At 33.4% G+C, this 19481-nt stretch overlaps 4 protein-coding genes and 1 non-coding gene across 5 annotated transcripts; 3 read left to right on the top strand and 2 right to left on the bottom strand.

Annotated features, from left to right (window-relative positions):
• The first annotated feature begins 467 nt into the window (after window positions 1-467).
• On the top strand, window positions 468-547 carry TRNAL-UAG. Its single transcript has one exon. It is a non-coding gene; the product is annotated as a tRNA-Leu (tRNA).
• Window positions 548-673: 126 nt separating this feature from the next.
• Window positions 674-2988, top strand: LOC123201434 (V-type proton ATPase subunit e1-like). Its single transcript, XM_044616943.1, has 4 exons — window positions 674-831; window positions 1010-1140; window positions 2353-2400; window positions 2569-2988. Exons 2-4 carry the CDS (start codon window positions 1043-1045, stop codon window positions 2633-2635), a joined length of 213 nt encoding a protein of 70 aa, XP_044472878.1. The 5' UTR covers window positions 674-831; window positions 1010-1042; the 3' UTR covers window positions 2636-2988.
• Window positions 2989-3977: 989 nt separating this feature from the next.
• On the top strand, window positions 3978-6873 carry LOC123201355 (cell division protein FtsZ homolog 1, chloroplastic-like). The gene is given in 7 exon segments (XM_044616825.1): window positions 3978-4374; window positions 4640-4739; window positions 4897-5126; window positions 5647-5814; window positions 6026-6206; window positions 6209-6258; window positions 6401-6873. Coding segments are annotated over 7 exon segments (1230 nt in total). The 5' UTR covers window positions 3978-4140; the 3' UTR covers window positions 6668-6873.
• Window positions 6874-7261: 388 nt separating this feature from the next.
• LOC123202415 (transcription initiation factor TFIID subunit 6-like) lies at window positions 7262-11845 on the bottom strand. The gene is made up of 12 exons (XM_044618351.1): window positions 11306-11845; window positions 11120-11206; window positions 10773-10874; window positions 10573-10681; window positions 10137-10240; window positions 9901-10038; window positions 9690-9785; window positions 9172-9296; window positions 8691-8823; window positions 8286-8411; window positions 8100-8211; window positions 7262-7804 (listed from the first exon to the last, which is right to left on the bottom strand). Exons 1-12 carry the CDS (start codon window positions 11429-11431, stop codon window positions 7425-7427), a joined length of 1638 nt encoding a protein of 545 aa, XP_044474286.1. The 5' UTR covers window positions 11432-11845; the 3' UTR covers window positions 7262-7424.
• A 2273-nt stretch (window positions 11846-14118) lies between these two features.
• Window positions 14119-15640, bottom strand: LOC123201775 (alpha-1,3-arabinosyltransferase XAT3-like). Its single transcript, XM_044617329.1, has 3 exons — window positions 15523-15640; window positions 15356-15451; window positions 14119-15272 (listed from the first exon to the last, which is right to left on the bottom strand). Exons 1-3 carry the CDS (start codon window positions 15638-15640, stop codon window positions 14119-14121), a joined length of 1368 nt encoding a protein of 455 aa, XP_044473264.1.
• Window positions 15641-19481: the final 3841 nt, after the last annotated feature.

The raw sequence follows: 19481 nt of genomic DNA, 5'->3' as shown, positions 1-19481 counted from the left end.
GTCTTATTATTTATTAGTCTAACTTCTGATTAGACCAATTGGGTGATGTCAGCATCTTAATAATTGCAAGGATAGTGTTATGTCATTTGGTCACAATTCTGATCCAAGTGGAGGTAAAAAAATTTGTAATTTTTTAGATCAAATAGAGTTTAACTTGCAAGAAATATACAATATGTATCTCACACTATGAGAACACAATTTTGTTTAACTAAATATTGTCCTAATGTTTATTTAAACAATTTATTAGGTTACCTTTCGATTAGATCAATCAAAACCTAACCCAACCTTTTTATTAGGTCAATGATTGGTTTGAATTTGCAAACGTTACACCGCCATAGTTGTTCCCACGTTAGGAGTCAAAAAAACACATTATATGGGAGACATAAATGTGGAGTAGCAATCGCAAAAATTTATCAACAGGATTCATCTAAACATATAATAAATAAAAATTGGCCCCTTGATCAACAGACAGTTTGGCCGAGTGGTCTAAGGCGCCAGATTTAGGCTCTGGTCCGAAAGGGCGTGGGTTCAAATCCCACAGCTGTCATTTCCTTTTATATTTTCATATTTTTTGCTTATAAAAAAGAATGCATATTGCATTACTCTGCAGAAAATATTGGGCCGAAGTTCAAAAATGGTACAAGAATGAGGCCCAGGATTAGGCCCTGCCAAGGCCCATGGTTTGGGGCTCAAAGTTATGGCTTTTACCAATTGGAACACGACAAGGGGATAGAGAGCGAGTGAGCAGAAGAACGAAAGAGAGAAAGTTAGGGAGATTCAAAGGGGTCGATTTGATTTACTCCATAACCAGATCAATCTGTTCCTTCAAAGGTGGTTTTTTTCCTTTTTAGATTATAATTTCTTGTGACAATTTCCAACTTTTCTAATTTTTCCCTGATCAAAACTGTAATGTTTTTGCTTATTTCCGCATTATTTGTAGTTTTCGCAGTTTTTTCTCTTCTGGGTGTGTCTTATTAATTATTTTCTCTGATGAGGTTTGAATTTGCAGGTGATCGATCCTAATTTAGGTTGAAATCTCGAGATGGGTTTTATGGTGACGACGCTTATCTTTGTGGTGATCGGAATCATTGCGTCCATTTGTACCAGAATTTGCTGCAACAAAGGACCCTCTGCCAATTTGTATGTGCTTTCGTTTCATTATTAAGTTTTGGATTAAACATTTGCTTCTTGGTATATGCATGTGGTATATATGTATGTGTATTGTGGATGAACAGTTAAAAGTTGCTTGTGGTAATGTGATAATATGTTGATGATAATTCTAAATCTGACTATTGAAGAAAAATTGAAAACTGGATTTAGGATCTAATCAAAAAATTGGGATCATATTAGTAATTCACATTGAGGGATTAGTCTGTGGTTTGCTCCTGCAAGGTTTGGAGTTTGATTCATTGTGGAATCTACCTTTTGAGATATTGTAGGCTACCTTTTAAAAGATTTTAGGTTTTGGCATCGGCATTGGACTTGAGTTTGCTAAGCAGGTTAATGGGATTCTCATTTTAGAGAAAATAGTGATCAGATTAGCGATTTTATCAAAAGTATAAACTCAATTCTCTTTAGTAGCATGTTTCAGGCATTGTTACTAGAGTGGATGAAATATCTCATAACTTAATGGGGCAATGTGGTGGAATTCACTTTTTTCACAGAGTGTCCAAAATATTTTGTTTCTCAATGCAAGGGGACAGTTTAATTGTGAATTTTACTTCATTGGCCATTTCTACCATTGTTCTATCTCTCTTTGCTTCAGTGGAATATTTTTTTGTTAAGGAGCTGCTGCTTTTCACTTTTATTGAACATGTAAATTATCTTTGGTTGAAATCTGGAACCATGGATACAAACCCTTGTATGTTGTGTTATGGTATTAGCCTTCTGTTTACAAGTGCAAGGCAATGATTCTATTCTTCAGAGTGGTGACTTTATGTTTATAATACTGAAGGGTTTGTTATAATTAGCTTTGGAAAGTGGCTGTACTTTGTTAGAATTAGTGTTGAAAGGGACTTCTAGATATGCATGTTTATATATACATTCTCAATTTTCAGATTCATGTGTACATGATTTCTAATTTTGTTGAGAAGATCATTCTCATAGATATCATCTATAATTTTATATATGAAAATGTGCATGTCATGCTTGTCTACGGATATCTATGTATCACATGATATCATTGTACAGCAGATATTGATGCATGGAAAGTGTTACCATCAGTGACTATGGTTAAATATCTGGTTTAGAATTGCCAAGTATAGAAGACTTTTGGTCATCTGTTGACGTCTTTATCACACTAAAATATTTATTTTTTATGCAATATGGCTAATTTATTTTTGTTCAATGCAGGTTGCACTTAACATTGGTTATTACAGCAACAATATGCTGTTGGATGATGTAAGTTTACGTTTTAGGTTTTATTTGTTCCATCTCAGATGAGAATTAGTTTTGGAAAGGTCTCTTAAATCAATGCTGTATATAATATACTAACATGTGATTATCTTCATCTGGTTTTTTGTATATTTTTTTCATTATTGAAATTACTTTGTTCTTCATTTTCTTTAGGTGGGCTATTGTGTACCTTGCCCAGATGAACCCACTCATAGTCCCTATTCTGAGTGAAGGTGAATGAAATTTGCCTTCGTGGAGAAGTGTGTTATCGAAATTCTTTTTGTGGAAGCATAGTATATGTTTGGCAATCCAGTGGCATTTGTTGTGGAGGCCCCATGAAAATATCTGTTTTTAGGTCTCATGGATCATTTTATATTTCATGTTGGATCTGTGTAACTCATATTGGAGTGCATGAACTTTCAGTTGGAGTTGTATTGGTCTTTGACGGCATTTTCCCTTGAATTGTTACATTTTTCTCACATTAATAGCAGGTGATCGGATCGACTTGTAATTTGAATGAAATAATTGTTTAGAAACAGTTTCTCCTTTGGCTTATGGGCATATAGAAATAAAATCTCATCAAAGTTTTGAGCAGTGAAACTCTCTTGCTGCAAATTACACTTTGTATGCCATTCACACTCATTAGAATTTTTTAAGCCTATTTATCATTTTTAAAGAATGAGTCTCTTTTGCATCCAGTCTCAGGTATCTAATTGCGTGTTAATTGCGTGTTATCTGATTAAGTAATTTTAAATCAAAGATAAAATAATATTCGATCACTTAATAACACATTATCTGAATACTCAATTAGGAGTTCAAAACATTTGAAATTTTTTCCTTTTTCACATAGCAATCATTCTTATTAAATTTTTATAATGAACTCTTGTCATTTCTAATCACCAATTTGTTGTTTTGCATTAATAACTTTGGAATGGAAAATTTTAAGAGGGGCTTTAGAGTTGGGCTTGCTGGGCATTGGCCTGTTTAAAAAACCAACTGTTCGTCTAATGATATTAATATAACATAATTAAAATGAGTTTTTAGTTATAATAAACTAAAAAAAAAGACAAAGTTTTAGTTATGTTATATAAGTTTAAAGTTAACATGATGGTCCGATCACTTCTATTTAATGGGTGAATTATAATTTAATATTGTTTACCTGATTTAGTTTCAGATTTGTTAGATTCAATAATTAAAAATTTTTAATCATGATCTGAATTAAATTTGATATCAGTTTTCAGTCAAATTAGATGTTTCGATTCTAATTTTAAAACAATGATTTCAAGTATTATAAAAGAGGGGAGAATTATTTTAATATAAAATAAAAGTAATGTTATTTATAATTAGTTTTTAATTTTCAAATGATATATTAAATATGTGTTATTTTATATCTAATTTAAAAATTTTTAATATATATATTTTCTTATTTTTAATTTAAAAAATTTTAATATGTATATATATTTTTTATTTTTTATTTATATATTAATTTATGGATGAAAAAAAGTAAAATAGCGAAGTTTTATCAAACGGCACCGTTTAAATCAATGAAAAACACATGTAAAACAGGGGTCCACCCAATCTTTCTCAAATATCTCTAAGAACTGAACTTTGTCTCAGCTTCTCAGGTGATGTGAGTGAAGCTGAAAGTTTGAAACTTTGTTTCTTCTTCTAAACCCTAAAGCCTCTATCTATCTTCGCTTCATTTCCATTTTCATTTTTATTTTCAGAAACAGTTCTGCCAGAAAAATGGCAACACTTCAAGTGACAAACCTAAATGAGTTACTTTCATCAACTTCATTTCACCTCAACAGAACACTCTCTCATAATCACAAAACGGTGCGTACAAGCCTCTGGAAACGGCCCCACAAAGGGAGTGTGAGATGTTCAATTGCCCCAATTGAGACTGCAAAAATTAAGGTTGTGGGTGTTGGTGGAGGAGGCAACAATGCTGTTAATCGCATGATAGGCAGTGGATTACAGGTGGGTTTATATTAGAGTTCCCGTTTTTATTATTTTCTTAGTGTTGATTTTTGAGTTCAATTTCTAGGGTTTGGCTCTACAGTTGGTAAAGTTTGAAACGTTATCATTAAGGCTTTATGGTTTATGCAGTCTGGGTTTCTTGTTTGAAATCTATTTTGTCCATAGCAATATGAATTATGATGGCAGTTTTAATTATAAAATGAGGAATAGCTTCAGAATTTTGTTTGTGAATTGTAACTAATGTGCCTTAATTTTGCTTTAATAGGGAGTTGATTTTTATGCCATTAACACGGATTCTCAAGCCCTTGTACAGTCTGCTGCTCAGAATCCACTTCAAATCGGTGAACTTTTGACTCGTGGACTAGGTTTGCCACTCTTTTTCTAATAGAATGCATATCAATTCTGTATTGAGTGATTTGATCATGTGTAATGTGATGTTAATGATTGCTTTGGGTGGTTGTTTGTTTCATAAGATGTGTACCATGTGTGTCCTTGGATTCTGATTATTTGCTTCAAATGCAGGCACAGGTGGAAATCCGATTTTGGGGGAGCAGGCTGCTGAGGAGTCAAAAGAAGCCATTGCAAATGCTCTTAAGGGCTCAGATCTTGTGTTTATTACAGCTGGAATGGGTGGAGGAACAGGTTCGGGTGCTGCACCAGTTGTTGCACAGATAGCAAAAGAGGCTGGTTATTTGACTGTTGGTGTGGTTACCTATCCTTTCAGCTTTGAAGGGCGTAAAAGATCAGTGCAGGCAGGTGTCATTTTTGCTTTTGCATGAGACCAAGAAAATAGCTTGACTCTGTTTATGCTATGCTATGTATAAACAAACAGATAAACCAGTTACTGTCTTGAGAAAACATATAATCTCATCCAACAAATATTTGAATGCTGGAGAGAAAGTGAGTGGAGTCCTTTGGTAGAATGCTTAGGGAAATAATTCCTTCATTGTCTAAATTGTGTAATTGCTATTTCGCATTTTTCAGATGACATGCTTCTTTCTTCCACTTAGGCCAATCTTGAGATTGTGGGTTTCATAGGTTTGTTTTAATGATTCATATATCTCTTTTATTTGAAGGACTCTTCAATGTAGTGATATATTTGTGGAAATCAGTTTCTTTCCTTACAATTTGTATACGGGGTTGAAGATAGTACACATACTGGATTAAGCATACGGGTTACAATTTTTGCCTTTTTCCAGTATTTAGAGTTTACAAAATCTTGTATCGTTCAAAGTTCTTCCAAACAAATTCTTCATGTTTGTATCATTGCAGGCGTTGGAGGCCATTGAGAAGTTGCAAAAGAATGTTGATAGTCTTATTGTGATTCCCAATGATCGTCTGCTTGATATTGCAGATGAGCAGACACCCCTTCAGGATGCTTTCCTTCTTGCTGACGATGTTCTACGCCAGGGGGTGCAAGGAATTTCTGACATAATAACAGTGAGTTGTTTTGCGGATTGCTGAATTGTATCTTTTCACGTCTTGGTCACTGGGGATTCAGTTTTTGTTAATCATGGAAAGCATGTTTTGATTATTTTTCATCTGCCTGATGCTTTCTTTTTCAACCTAGAGGCAACTTTTCCGTCATGGTTGAAAATGAAATTGCTTAAGTGTTCATGTCTTTTGCTTATATTATTTTCTTCTTTTGCAGATACCTGGACTGGTGAATGTGGATTTTGCAGATGTAAAGGCAGTAATGAAAGATTCCGGAACTGCAATGCTTGGAGTGGGGGTTTCCTCCAGCAAAAACCGAGCAGAAGAAGCTGCTGAACAAGCAACTTTAGCTCCTTTGATTGGATCATCAATCCAGTCAGCAACTGGTGTGGTATATAATATACTGGAGGAAAGGACATAACCTTGCAGGAGGTTAATAGAGTTTCCCAGGTACCCATTTTTTTAAGCTTTGCAGTATCCAATTCTTCTAACTGAATTAAATGAGTATAGCTGGCTTCCTAGAAAATACCCAATGAAATGATTCAATGTTACCCGGTAAATTAAGCAATTCTGTATTCTTGTGAACTTCCAGGTTGTAACTAGTTTAGCAGACCCTTCTGCTAACATTATATTTGGCGCTGTTGTTGATGATCGATACAACGGGGAGATCCATGTAACTATAATTGCAACCGGCTTCTCTCAATCGTTTCAGAAGACGCTTCTAACAGACCCCAAGACAACAAAGCTGGTTGACAAAGTGGCAGGAGCCCAAGAGAGCAAGGGAATACCCCCCCTCTCCAAGTCTACAACCTCACCTTCACCTGTTAACTCCAGACCATCAAGGAAGCTCTTCTTTTAATTCTTTCTAGTTTTCCTAGTTTTTGTTTTCCTCTTTTTATGCCATAACTGTATGATGATCTTGATGCTCAAGTGTATCTGGTTTTTATTTTTAATTCCTTCTAGGCTTCCTTTGCAACTATATTATGCTTGTCATTTGTCTATTTGTAATGCGATGATTCAATTGATTTTGATTAATAGCATGATTAATGATCTCCATTAAGTTAAGCTTTCCTTGTACAAACTGGAAGTTTAAACAACTGACTCTAGGGTTAGATGCAATCCAAGCTGACACAGGCTCAGATCACGATGTGAATCAAACAATAAGAGTTCGAGCGGGGGAAATCCCAACTTGAGATTGCATGTTTAGCAGATTCATTTCTTTGGGCAATTTGATGATGTATCTTCTTCTCCAATGGAGAATTCATCATTGATGGAGCAAGCCAAGTTTGATTTCGAGCTAACAATTTTAGATTTAAATTGTCTCTCATTTGGAGATCCAATTCAAATTCACCACTGACTTCAGGTTGTAATTCAGAAAACAAAGGCCTAAAGTATTTTTTCCAGGAATAAGAAACCGTGATTCAAAGTTGGAATGTAAAACATTTCAGTTAGATGCTAGAAACAACTGCAAAGGGCAATTTATCGTTGAGTCAATAAATCACACCTTAGGAAAATAGCTTACAGGAATCTATAGTCTATTAGCTACAGATATAATAATCTAAACGGATGATTTACAAAATTACATTTTTTATAACCAAGTTTTCATGGTTTAGAAATCACAAGAACAACAGCAACTCAGATTTGGGAGTAAATCGGAACATGCTTTCACCGAAAAGTTCAAATAGTGATGCCAGTAATTGCCCTCCTTCCATGTCCTCCCTCCAAGCCTGAGCTAGGACAGTTGAAGTCTTAGATGCTCGACTATCCATCTCCCTTCCTAACATATTTTCCTTTGGTATCTGCCGGGGCATTGTTGATATACCAACACTTGAACCTCCGAACATTGAACTTCCCACAATGTTGGGAAATCCACCTGTTGGTCCAGACATGTCAACAGACATGGAATTCACCGGCATCAAACCCATTGCGCCACCAGCTGCCATTTTCTTGAGTGGTGGTTGGTGCATTAAGTTGTCCATGCTTGCTTTGCGTTTACCTTCGAAAGCAGTTGTAGAGCAAGAAGATGAGAAATAGAGAAAAAGATAATTAGGGAACCAATCATTGCAGATCATCTTTAAGTAGTGCTATTGGTGATGAATGCTTCTTGTATATTCTTAGATAATTCTAATGATGAATATTGCCAGTTGCCAATAAAATTGGCTTTTGTGTTTCAATTATCCTATTATCAACAAACTATGGTGCGGATTCATGCTGCATGCAAATGGATGCAACTATCTCTTTGCTTGTGTGCGTATATAGATCCCAAAGCAACAAGTCTAAAGAAATCATACTTGCCGAAATAGTTCTGACTCTTTCATTCCTCTTCAAGCAGGAACGAGTTGGAAGAGTCAACAAACGGGGAAACTTTCTTAGCCGATCATACACACATAGACCGGCTGCATGCTGGAAAGTTACATACCATGTCAATATTAATCTGATACACAGAATTTTCTAAAGAGAAAATTTGACAAACTAACCTGCAAGGCCCCATAGACACGCCAAGCTTCAGTTCTCTTCATTTCGTTCTTTTGTTCCTCAAAATGCATTTCTGGTTCCAGGAGCTGCAAGTATGGCTCAAGATTTGGTAGGATAAGAAGACGAACCTATCCAAAATAGAAACAAAAAGCAAAATGCTCAGACAAGCATACTAATATTCTAAAAAGAGGATACACCTTTTGATGTTTAGATGTGAAATAGGACCCAAGAAGGAAGAGAATTATTCAAAGATTATAAGGATGAGAAAGTTTCAAGTAAAAGTGGGTTCTTATAAGAGCATGCAGAGAAATTGGCACTCATTCTAGAACGCAGGTCCTTTTTCCTCCTCACATCTGGCAGAAAATGGCATACTCATAAAAGTAAAATAATAAGAGAATTTAGAATACCACACTGGTTCCAAGGGCTGCTAGCCCTTGGATTGCACCATAATGTTGAGGCAATGATTTTGTTGGGTCCAAGAAAGCATGCAGCAGAGTCCTTGTCACACGTGACTGGAGGTTGTGATAAGCATGTCCAAATCTGCAAAAATTGTTAGGAAGTGATGAGACATAATTAATAATCTTTAAGTTCAAAGACAAATTCAAGAGTGTCATTCTCTCAAACACAAGTTTATATCTCACTTGTGGAGCAATTCCATTGCACGAGCTAAAATGAAGAATTATTCACATAGCAGTATTTGTGCAACTCTAAGAATGTCCATCTTAAGTATGCATAAAGAGAAAATCAATTTAAAGTTTGATTTCATTAAATTAAAGTTAGATTTCTATACATTAAATTCCCAGATGCTAAATAGGGTCAAAAACTTCATTGGACAGAAATTCTGATGCTGTTCAGCTTATTAAAAAACAGAAGAGACAGAAGCATCACCTTTTACATATCAAAGCAATCATGTTCGCCGCAAAGTTTCTTAGATCCCAGTGATTGTCAGAAAATCTATTACCCAATCTCTTCGAAACAAGGCAGGTCATTATGGAGGGAATCATTTGGTGTAGCTGCAGAAAATTTACACCAACAGTGTTGATTAGCACTTATGGTACTAAGCCCAAAAAGGACCTGACAGATCCCAACAGTATTAAAATAGTTTAAAAATTAATGTTGCAGATGTTTCTCATCATCCTATCTCTTATACTTGTCATTTATTCAAAATCACCAGACATTCCAGAAACAGATTGAGAAAAAGTAACTGTAGTTGGAGAACATTTTGAAAAAGGCCAACATCACTTTTTTTGTTGAAGCCTTTCCAGAGATTTTGCTGACACAGACTTGTGTTAATGTTGCCAGTATAAAATGATGACAAGAATTAAAAACCAGCATCTTAGTCCATTGGCACAACATAAATTAGGAAGAATTAAAAGGTGGTACCAATAGAGTGACACTACACTTACATAAAGTTCTATATGCAAATGTGGATTTTGGAGAAGGCTTCGGGCAACACGCATCAAAGCAAGCAAGAGAGGAAAATTAGTCAAACTTCGTGTAACCTGAGGAACACACATCAGATCATAACTTTTGATAAGCAAAATTGAATTCTCAGACAGAAAACTTCAATTCTCTGATATATGTTCTGAAAAGTAAAGCTGATGATCCTTGAGATACCTCATCAGCAATGAAGCATGTAAAAAAAGGAACCAGCGGCTGTATTCCTGAGCTTGTTGCCAGGCTTGTTAATGCTTGTCTGAAGAGGATAGAGTTAGATCTGTTCACTGTAAGCTGTTTTATTTTGTCGAAGTAAAACTGCAAAGGAGATTATAAAAAGCTTCTGTCATAAAAAAGTTTTCTTCATTATGTTTTGCTTTCTGTTAAAAACAAATTGCAAGGGATATACAATGTACCTGAAGCTCCCTAGAAAGAACAGGCTTAACAGGTACTTTAATGTCAGCAGAAAGCCCATCTTCCCTGTAATCAGATCTTTTGCCATCAGAGACTGCTGCAGGGGCTGCAAACAAAGCATAAAAATACAAATCTAAAATAACCAAGATAGCAAAATCATCAAAAAGTCAATAGGCCATAGATATTGCAGTAATCCATAGACCTAAAAATTACTAAATCATAACATGAAGCAGTAAATGTGCCATAAAACAGAAAAATACAAGGCCCGGCAGTAATGACCAACAGAATTCTAACCATTGAAGTACACCTCAAATGATATCATCCATAATTTTTACTCTGAAGTAATTTGGCCACACAAAGTTCTTCTATATATACATTCTTTTAGAAACCAGTCTCCCATTATATTAATGGGTATTCCACTAAAGGTCAAAACAATACCTTCGACTGGAGCATTTTCCTGAATAGCAGGCTGAACACCTTCAATTGCTAACCAGTGAGTAGTAACAGATGTTTCAATAGGTGCCTTTGGTAAAGGTGCTGCCAGCACCTGCATCCATTCCATCATGAAAAATAACAGTACAGCAAGGAACAAAAGGCCACTTATCACACAATTTAAAATCACATTTTCATTTTCTTACATCCTTAAATTCCACCTCCTTGTCTTCAATATAGTACAAATCCTTAAGCCCATCTGCCCTCTTGAATCGCAAAGAATCACTTGAACCAAATCCATATATTGGCTGGTAAGAATCAAAAAACAAAACTGACCATCAAATCCACAAACAATACCAAAGATCTTGCATGAGTTTCAAAATTAAACTTCCAATCTCACTAGCAAATAAAGAAGCATAAAACAAATAACTTCACCACTCCATCAACCAAAATCCACAGCTAAAAATCGAATTTTCACATCAGTTCCGAAACTACACCCCAAAACCCACAACAATTAACCGAAATAAATAAAAATAATAATACTTTATTTCACCTCCACATTTCTTAACATAAGAGCACCATCAACATCCGCAGCTCTCAAAACAGTTCTACGTGCGTGCCGCATACATTTAATCGCCTCCTATAAGTTCAAAGCATCAAGCTTAACCAACAATTAAGAATGATTCAAACTCCACAACTCATAAATAAGCAATAACCACCAAAAATTAAAAATATTAACCTGCATAATTTCGCGGATTCGATATTCAACATCAGGCGCGACAGCGAGGGCAACATCGGAGGACAAATTGGTAATTCCAATACTCTGAGCAATGACTTCAATAGCTTCTTTAGGTATAAAGGTCATTGTTTAGGAATTTTTTTTTTTTTTTGGTGATTTCGATTGTAATTACACAAAATTAGTTATACATTCTACTTACATACATGCGTATTGAGAAAATTTGGAGATTCGAAGTGTTGAATTTTGGTTGTTTGGAATATAAACACTAAAAAAATTGACGGGGAGGTGAAAATTTTAGGGTTAATTGCAGAAGTTGTACAGTTAGACGGGAAGCGGCTTCGCTTGGCTGATAGATACGACGTTGATTGGGCTTTGTTTCGGGATACTTAAAAACTCATACTTGATTCCGAAAACTTTAAAACTAGTAAGATTTTTTTCACGATGTAATCGTCCAACAATCAGAAACCCTAACTCTGGATCTGAATGGAGAAGAAGAAATTCTTCTCTGGGCTTGTCAATTGGGCGGTAAGTCCGAGACCCAATTGTTCGGCCTGCAATTTAGTTTCGAGTCTTAATAGAATTTGGGTTTAGAATATATCCAAACAAAATGTCGAGTTGAATCTTTTCTCCACAAATTTTAATATTTTATTAATTTATTAATATTAATATTTATTTTTTTTAAGAATTTGAAGTGACAATTATAATGCCAAACTTAAAATTTAATTCAATTTAATAAACTAGATTTGAATCAACATTTTATAGCTTGATTGGGCAAGCTTAAAATTTTTTTTGAATCCAAATTTGAACAAGTTAAACCTAATTCAATAAGCCTAATTGACATATCTAATTTGTACAATAAAAGATCATCGGTGAGACTAATTGTATTTGTAACACGAAAATAATGATAACAAAAATTCTTAAATAATAGTCAATTAGTCATGTTAACGTGACCATTAGTTACGATTATAAAAACAATACAAAGTTTACATGTTGATAGAATCTATTCTTTATTGACAATATTGATAATATAATATTAACTAATGACGGTGTTGTCGTTATCGTTATCATTAGAGACAATGATGATACCACCATAAGTTAACAGAGATTTGTATCCTTTCTGTCTTTTTGGTAGCTTAGATTTTTCATCTACTTATGATTTGATAAGAAAATGGTCTAACCCAACCCAATCCACCAAATTTTATATAGTATACTCTTTTTATATTATTTTTTAATAAATAAATTTTAAAATTAAATTATTAAATACAAAAATCGGTGAAAATAATAATTACATGATTTTAAAAATCAGATAATTTTTTCTATCAAGAAAAACAGCTATGATTTACTAAAAAATTATTTTAAGAGTTCGATCATATTGAACCAAATAGTTTGAACAACTAAATCAGATAAAAATTTAAGTTTGCCCTAATCAACGGAAAAAAAAATCATTTTTTAAATTTTATTAATGAGACTTGAACCCAAAATTTTGTATATCAATTTTGAGCATGTATATAATCAAATTAAATTTATTTATATCTTTAAATAATTCAGAATATATATTTAATAATTAATTATTTAAATTTGTTTTGAATTTTCACATCAATTTTTTAGCCTTGGTGAAAGAACAAAATTAACTGTTCTATCAAAATGATTTCTTATAATGTGAAAGTGGAAAAGTCACAATTATATATAAAGTAAATTTGGCTCAAGACCAACATGTTCGTATTCGTATTCGTATCCGTTTATCTGAAAATTGTAAGGTTTTGAATTTGTGAACGGCTTACAACTCTACTGAATTAATATCAATGCATTCATAAATTAATTATTATATTTATTGGAAATTTTAATAATTAAATAATTTAAATTATTTCATTAAAATAATCTATTTAGCGCCAACTATATAAGTACTCGCATCCAATACCTTTTGGTTACATCTTTTGCATTGAAACCAAATTTAACATATAATGAATGAGAATGTTTCATAATCTCATCATTGAAATTAGAGTTAGATTCAAATCGAGTCAAATTTAAGTTCGTTTGAGTTTAAACTCGATTCGATTTACATATACCTAAGCTCGAATTCAAGCTTGAACTCGTGAAAGCCAAATTTAAACTTGGTTTGAATTAGACTCAACTCATTTTTCGTTATTAAAACAACATCATTTTATTACATATTGGTTAAAATAGTGTCATTTTATATTAAAATTAATGATTATCATTAATTAATGTTATTTGTGAGATCGATTTATTAGTTTAGTAGACATTTAGTATACACTTTTTCTGTATGGATGAACAATATTAATGTGAAATTCAAGAAAAATTGTTTTTGTCTAAGTTATATTCATTCTATGTGATAAGAGCATAAAAAGTAATATTTCTTTTTTGATGATAGTACTAAAGAGAGAAGTGTTACAAAGTTACAGTGAATCTCACTATTTATGAACAATAATAATAACTGTTTAGATCTGAAGGTTAACAAAATTGATAAAATATTAAAACTTTCAGAAAAAAAGATTTGGGTTAGAATTTTTATTATGTTTATAAAACTTTAACTTATCTAATATAGTAATTATAATTCTGGGTATTATGAGCAATTATATATAATATATCAGCCTACTAGTAACCATTGGTATTATTGAAAAAGAAGTTTTGATACGTACAGAAGACGGAATCTAACCACTACCAACAATCCCTATTTTACAATATCTTCCTTACTCAACTCAATAAATTGCTCTACAAGAATTTCTTATTCTGACAAATGAAATTACAAAAAATCATCTCCATCTCCCTACTTGGAATCATTCAATTCAGAGAACTCAGCCATCACTTGGCTCTTGAATAAGTTCTTTGGCTTTTACAAGTGTCTCTCTAAACCTTTCCACGTTAATCTTCAAATTCTGTTGATCAATATACACGGCCCTGGCAGCCAGGTAGCCCTTGGCAAATATAGCTTGAGGATCAGAAACAACAGGATCATCTTTCCCATAAGTCTGAAACAGACTGCTTTCTTCAGGCTCAATCTTGTACTCCAAGTATTTCACTCCCATTGGTCTTGCTGGCTCACCAAAGTAAGCAGCTGCAGCCCAGTCCAGCCCCAGTGGCACCACCTGCACTGCCACGGCGCCCGCTGGCAAGAACGCCTCATTTGTCAGGCCAGCACCATGAGCCCCCACCAGGACACTGCAGGAGTTCAAAAGCTCAGAAAATTTGTTCAAATTTGACATTCTGTTAGGCATTGTCACCACAACTTCAAAGCCCAATTCCTCCATCATTGCCACCAGTTCATTTTCATTTACAAACCTTCTTGTTTTTCCCCTGGAGATCAAAATCAGAAGGGGCTTTTCTCTCTTGATTTCATAAACATTTCTGTGTTTCAGATTGTATGTTTCTGCTAGAAAATGCTTGAAGTCATACATTGAGTACCCTCCTGGAATGTCTGTTGAATTAAGGGCTAAAAAGCCATGGAATTTCAGGCCTATCACAGCTCCAGGAAAGCAATGAACACTGCCATTTACGGCCGGATTTATCACCTCATACCGCGACAAACGACTTAAAATCCTTCTGTATTTGCTCACCCACCAGGCCTTATAATCAGTGATGACGAACTTAAGGTACGATCTGAAATGGCGTGAAGTGATGAACAAAGGGATGATAAGCTCATCCATTTCATGAAACAGGTTTCCTGTATAGCCTCCGGACGAGAAAACTAAAGCTGGAACATTATGCTTGAAATCGCAGGGAGGTGAATTGGCTTCTCCAGTAACTATCTGAACTGATGTAACATATTTCAATGGATCTAGAGTCGGATGTGGCTTGATATTCATTTGGCTGACTTCGGATTGTGACGAGGGAATGTAAACTGTCAGGTTTCTGTTGTCAATCCGAACTTCTTTGTTTGCAATGCATAATTGACAGTAAAGGTCTGAGTGGCAAGCAAATCCTGTTATATCGAGCCGAATCCGATCATTGCCTGTATGCAGAATCAAACACTTAGCAAGAACAAATTTTAGTGAAATTTCAGCCAGATGATGAAGAGAAGAACAGAAGAAGAACCTCTAACAAGTCTTCTTAATGGAAAATCCAAAGAGTAATTTGCTAACATAGCTTCATGATCAGCCATGGAAAATCCTGCTTGCTGGTGCAGCTTCCCTTCAAAAATCAATCAAATGACTGAAGTCAGCCATGAACAAAAAGGTCAGCAATGAAGATGAAACACTTACAGAGCTCAAATGTGGTGACATTTGCAGAGAAAACTTTGGCATAAAGCCAAGCAAGAAGAAGAAGGGCAGCCATGGAAGTGCCTGCACAGAGCAGAATCCTGTTTTGCTCCTGCCCCATTACTGATTTCTGTAAAAGCAATCAAAATTATCAACTTTGTCAGCCTTTATGCAGCACCATTAACAGGATTAGCTCTTGCTTTGTGTGGAACAGGCTATAAATTTTATTCTTGTAGCTATTCAAGATTTTGACATGGACATCTCAGCTGTTTTCTCAATCATTTTCTGGTGAATTTGCAGGGGAAAAATTATAGATATGATTTTTTTATTTCTCTCTGGTTGTTGAGTTTTGAAACTTAATTGCTTAACAAGTCAATTCAACTAAATCGCAGCCTTCTTCTACTGCTTCTGGTGGCCTTATAACCAGTAGAGGTGGATTCGATTTTTTCTTCTCACGAGCAACCTTGACTTGTGTCGGATTGCTTCTTTAGGGTTGGATCGATTACATTAAACAACATAATTCACTAATCTAGATTCTAACGTTCCTCAACGATTTTTTTTTCACAAATAACCCTTACTTGACTCTTATCACCTCTTTGAAGTTGAATCAATCACACCAAACAATTGAATTTTTGGTACAGTGATCAATGTTATAATTATTATATCAGATAAGTCAAGAGTTTGATTTTGACATATTGTCAGTGAGTTTCGAACTAATACTCTCTCGCTTGAACACTCTTATTTTTGTTACTCAAGTTATTCTTTGAGAGCTCTTAATTATTCTTTAATGAAGCTTTTTTTCTCCAATAATTATTCTTTCTTTCCGACGATTGCTCTTCTTATTTGATGACTCGTTGTCATTTACAGTATCACTATTTATTATATAAGTCTATTTAAGCTTGTAGATCTAGATTTGAGTCAAATCGAACTAATCTTATCTGTGTTTGATTCGATTCGAATCTATCCATGATTCTAAGTTGATTGAAACTTTCCTTTGTCCAAGTTGATGAAAATCAATTGATATTATTTTAAGATTTTTGGTTGTTGAGGAGTCAAAACATTATTATTATTATTATTATTATTATTATAATTATTAATATAATATTTATTTTATTGTATATAAAATAAATACGTTGACTCTATTTTTTTTATATTTTAAAGTTTCTCACTAATTTTTTATGACAAAATGGTCTGTTTCCCTGTTTCAACGACATTTTTCCAATCTCAAATTTTAAAAATGATATTTTTTTTCACATTCCATTATATAAATAAATATATGGACATTATAAAATTAATATCACTTATATATTTAAAATATAAATAAATTATATTTTTTAAACAACTTAAAATTTTATTATTTAAGCCTCAATTTTTAATTAGAAAAATCAAAATCCTCACTTTTTAACTCTGACCAATTCCAAAACAATTACACTAATTAAATTGAAAAAATTATAGTTAAATTGCACAACCTTGGTGTAATTCATCTTGAATGGTATTGAAATTGTGTTATTCAAATCATAATCACACAATCTCGATAACAATAATGGTGTGATTCTCTATCCATCATCGGGAACTATTTTAAAATTTAAAATTAATTTTTTATAATCTTGAAATTAATATAAACTATAATTAAAAAATATATTTAATAAAGTTTTAGATGTAATGTGTTATTTAGTTTAAATAGATATTAAAAAAAAATTAAAAAAATGTAATTCCAGTATGTCTTACATAAAATTAACGAATTTTATTAATATAACTTGACGGTAGGTGTGAAAGTTGTTTTTTTTTTTTTAAGTTTTAGGTTGAGAAAATGGTTAAAAAAATAGATGAAAAATAGTCATTGGACCATTTTTTTAATTATTAATTTGAATATTTTATAAAAAATCATTTTTCAATGAAGTTTTTTAATACCTCAGTCTTCGCCCATCAACATTCAACACCGACTTCCCAGGGATCTAGACTTGTAGCCCATTACTGAATGACCGGAGGGCCTGAAAACCATTATAGGGCCCAATTCTAGTGCTTCGGGCGGACATAAGACTTGGTTTGTCCATATATTTCGGAAAATTGTATAGGTTCGATATGAATTAGGTTTAAACAAGTCTCAACTCAAGATCGGCATACATCCGAACAACTCAGCTTAAAATCGGATCCAGATCAATAAATTGAGATTCGAGCTCAACTCTAAAACAATTTAATTCTAAATTTGACCTTAGTCAACTCAAACCTAACTCGTTGTGAAAAAATGAGTTTAATCTTTGATTCAAAATTAACTAATTTAATACGAACTCAAGCAATTAAGATTAAATCCAGTTGACTACTACTATAAACATCAACCCATTTGACTTCCAATTAAATATCATATTTTACAATAAAACGATGTGTACTTAGTTTCGAATATTCAATTTGGTACTTAAATAATATGTCATCAAATAATTAGATAAGTCTGAACTAACAATAAAATAATACTCAATTATATAATAACAGATTATTTGAATATTCAATTAGATATTCAAAACTAAGTGTATATAGTATTGTTCCGTATCTTATATTGGAGAAAAAAAAAATCATGGGAAGAAGAAAAAGACTTGATGCATTAGCCAAGAGATTCATCTAACCTTTTTCTCAACCAAACATTTTTCCATTTCAACAAGTTTCTTCTCTAGCCAGATTAATCACTATTATCATCCTCTTTCTCTTATAGCAATCATATAATAAAAATGTTAACATATGATAATATGCACTAATCTTCCTTATTGACCTGATCCACAAACTGTTATCCGCCAATGTGACAAGCAATTTGATATGCAACAATCCTCAATCCTGAAAGAGCATGTCTAGCGTAGGTGTTTTTTGAGATGATCAAGATCTCAATCATGGTTTTCGTATCCAGATTAGACATCGATCCGATAAAGGGGTTGGTCTATGTTAATCAATGGTTGGACCGATAAACTATTTAAGGGTGATATTGAATTTTTTGTTTTGTTTATGGGTAAACTAATATGTATTTGAGGTAATTTTGTCATTTTTATTTTGTGAAGGGACCAATGAAAAGTTTCCCCCAAGTGTATAAAAACCAGGTGAAAGGTCAAAAGACCCTATCACACATAGGACTCTTATGGTTGTTCTCTCCATTGCAAATCTCCTTTTCAATAGCTCATTTCAACGAAAAAATCACCATTTTTATTTCCTCCCGGTGTCAGTCCCATCATTTTCGATGTTGATGTGATTATTTGATTTATTTCTAATGTCAATAGCATCATTTGATTCATTTTCAACATCAATCTAATCATTTTCAACAACTTATTCTTACTCTAAACAAGTGATTCATCGGAAAATTAGTGCAAGATTTTTGGTTGAACAGTGAGTCCATATGGACCCAAAGCCATTGCCACTTACATGTCCGGATGACCTGGGTTTTAAAACGTTGATCTCAATTCTCACTATAAGACTGCCCATAGTTAGATTTTACTTCACTTGTACGAAATGATTTCTTTCAAGCTTGCAACACAAATATGGTTTACTTACCTACATCAGAAAGCTAGCAAATTAAGTTACATGTGATGCTAAGCAAACTTAGAATTGGTATTTTCTGGCCTAGCATCACCACTTCGCTCCATTTATCAAACAAGAAACTTTCATTCCCACATGAGAGAAATTGAATACAAGAAATCTAACAATATGTTACGGTCCAACTGTAAACTATTGAATTTGGATCTTATATCAAAAAGTTGGGGCTTTCAATGTGAAATTTATGTGTCTTTAAATTATCTAATATCAACAGTTAGCTGTATAAGTATAATTCTTCTAAGGTTCGTATAATTTGATATCATAACTTCTATCGTGTTGCAAAGTTTGCCAACTTACATGAACAAGCTTCTGGTATGGGGTTTAAAAATGTAATACTGGAAAGCGAAGTTTTCATAAATATTTTTAGACTAAGATTACACAAAAGAAATTAG

This window comes from Mangifera indica, chromosome 18 (genome assembly GCF_011075055.1).
Source record: "Mangifera indica cultivar Alphonso chromosome 18, CATAS_Mindica_2.1, whole genome shotgun sequence".
In the NCBI taxonomy this organism is placed as follows: domain Eukaryota; kingdom Viridiplantae; phylum Streptophyta; class Magnoliopsida; order Sapindales; family Anacardiaceae; genus Mangifera; species Mangifera indica.
This window is presented reverse-complemented; position numbering and strand designations above follow the sequence as displayed.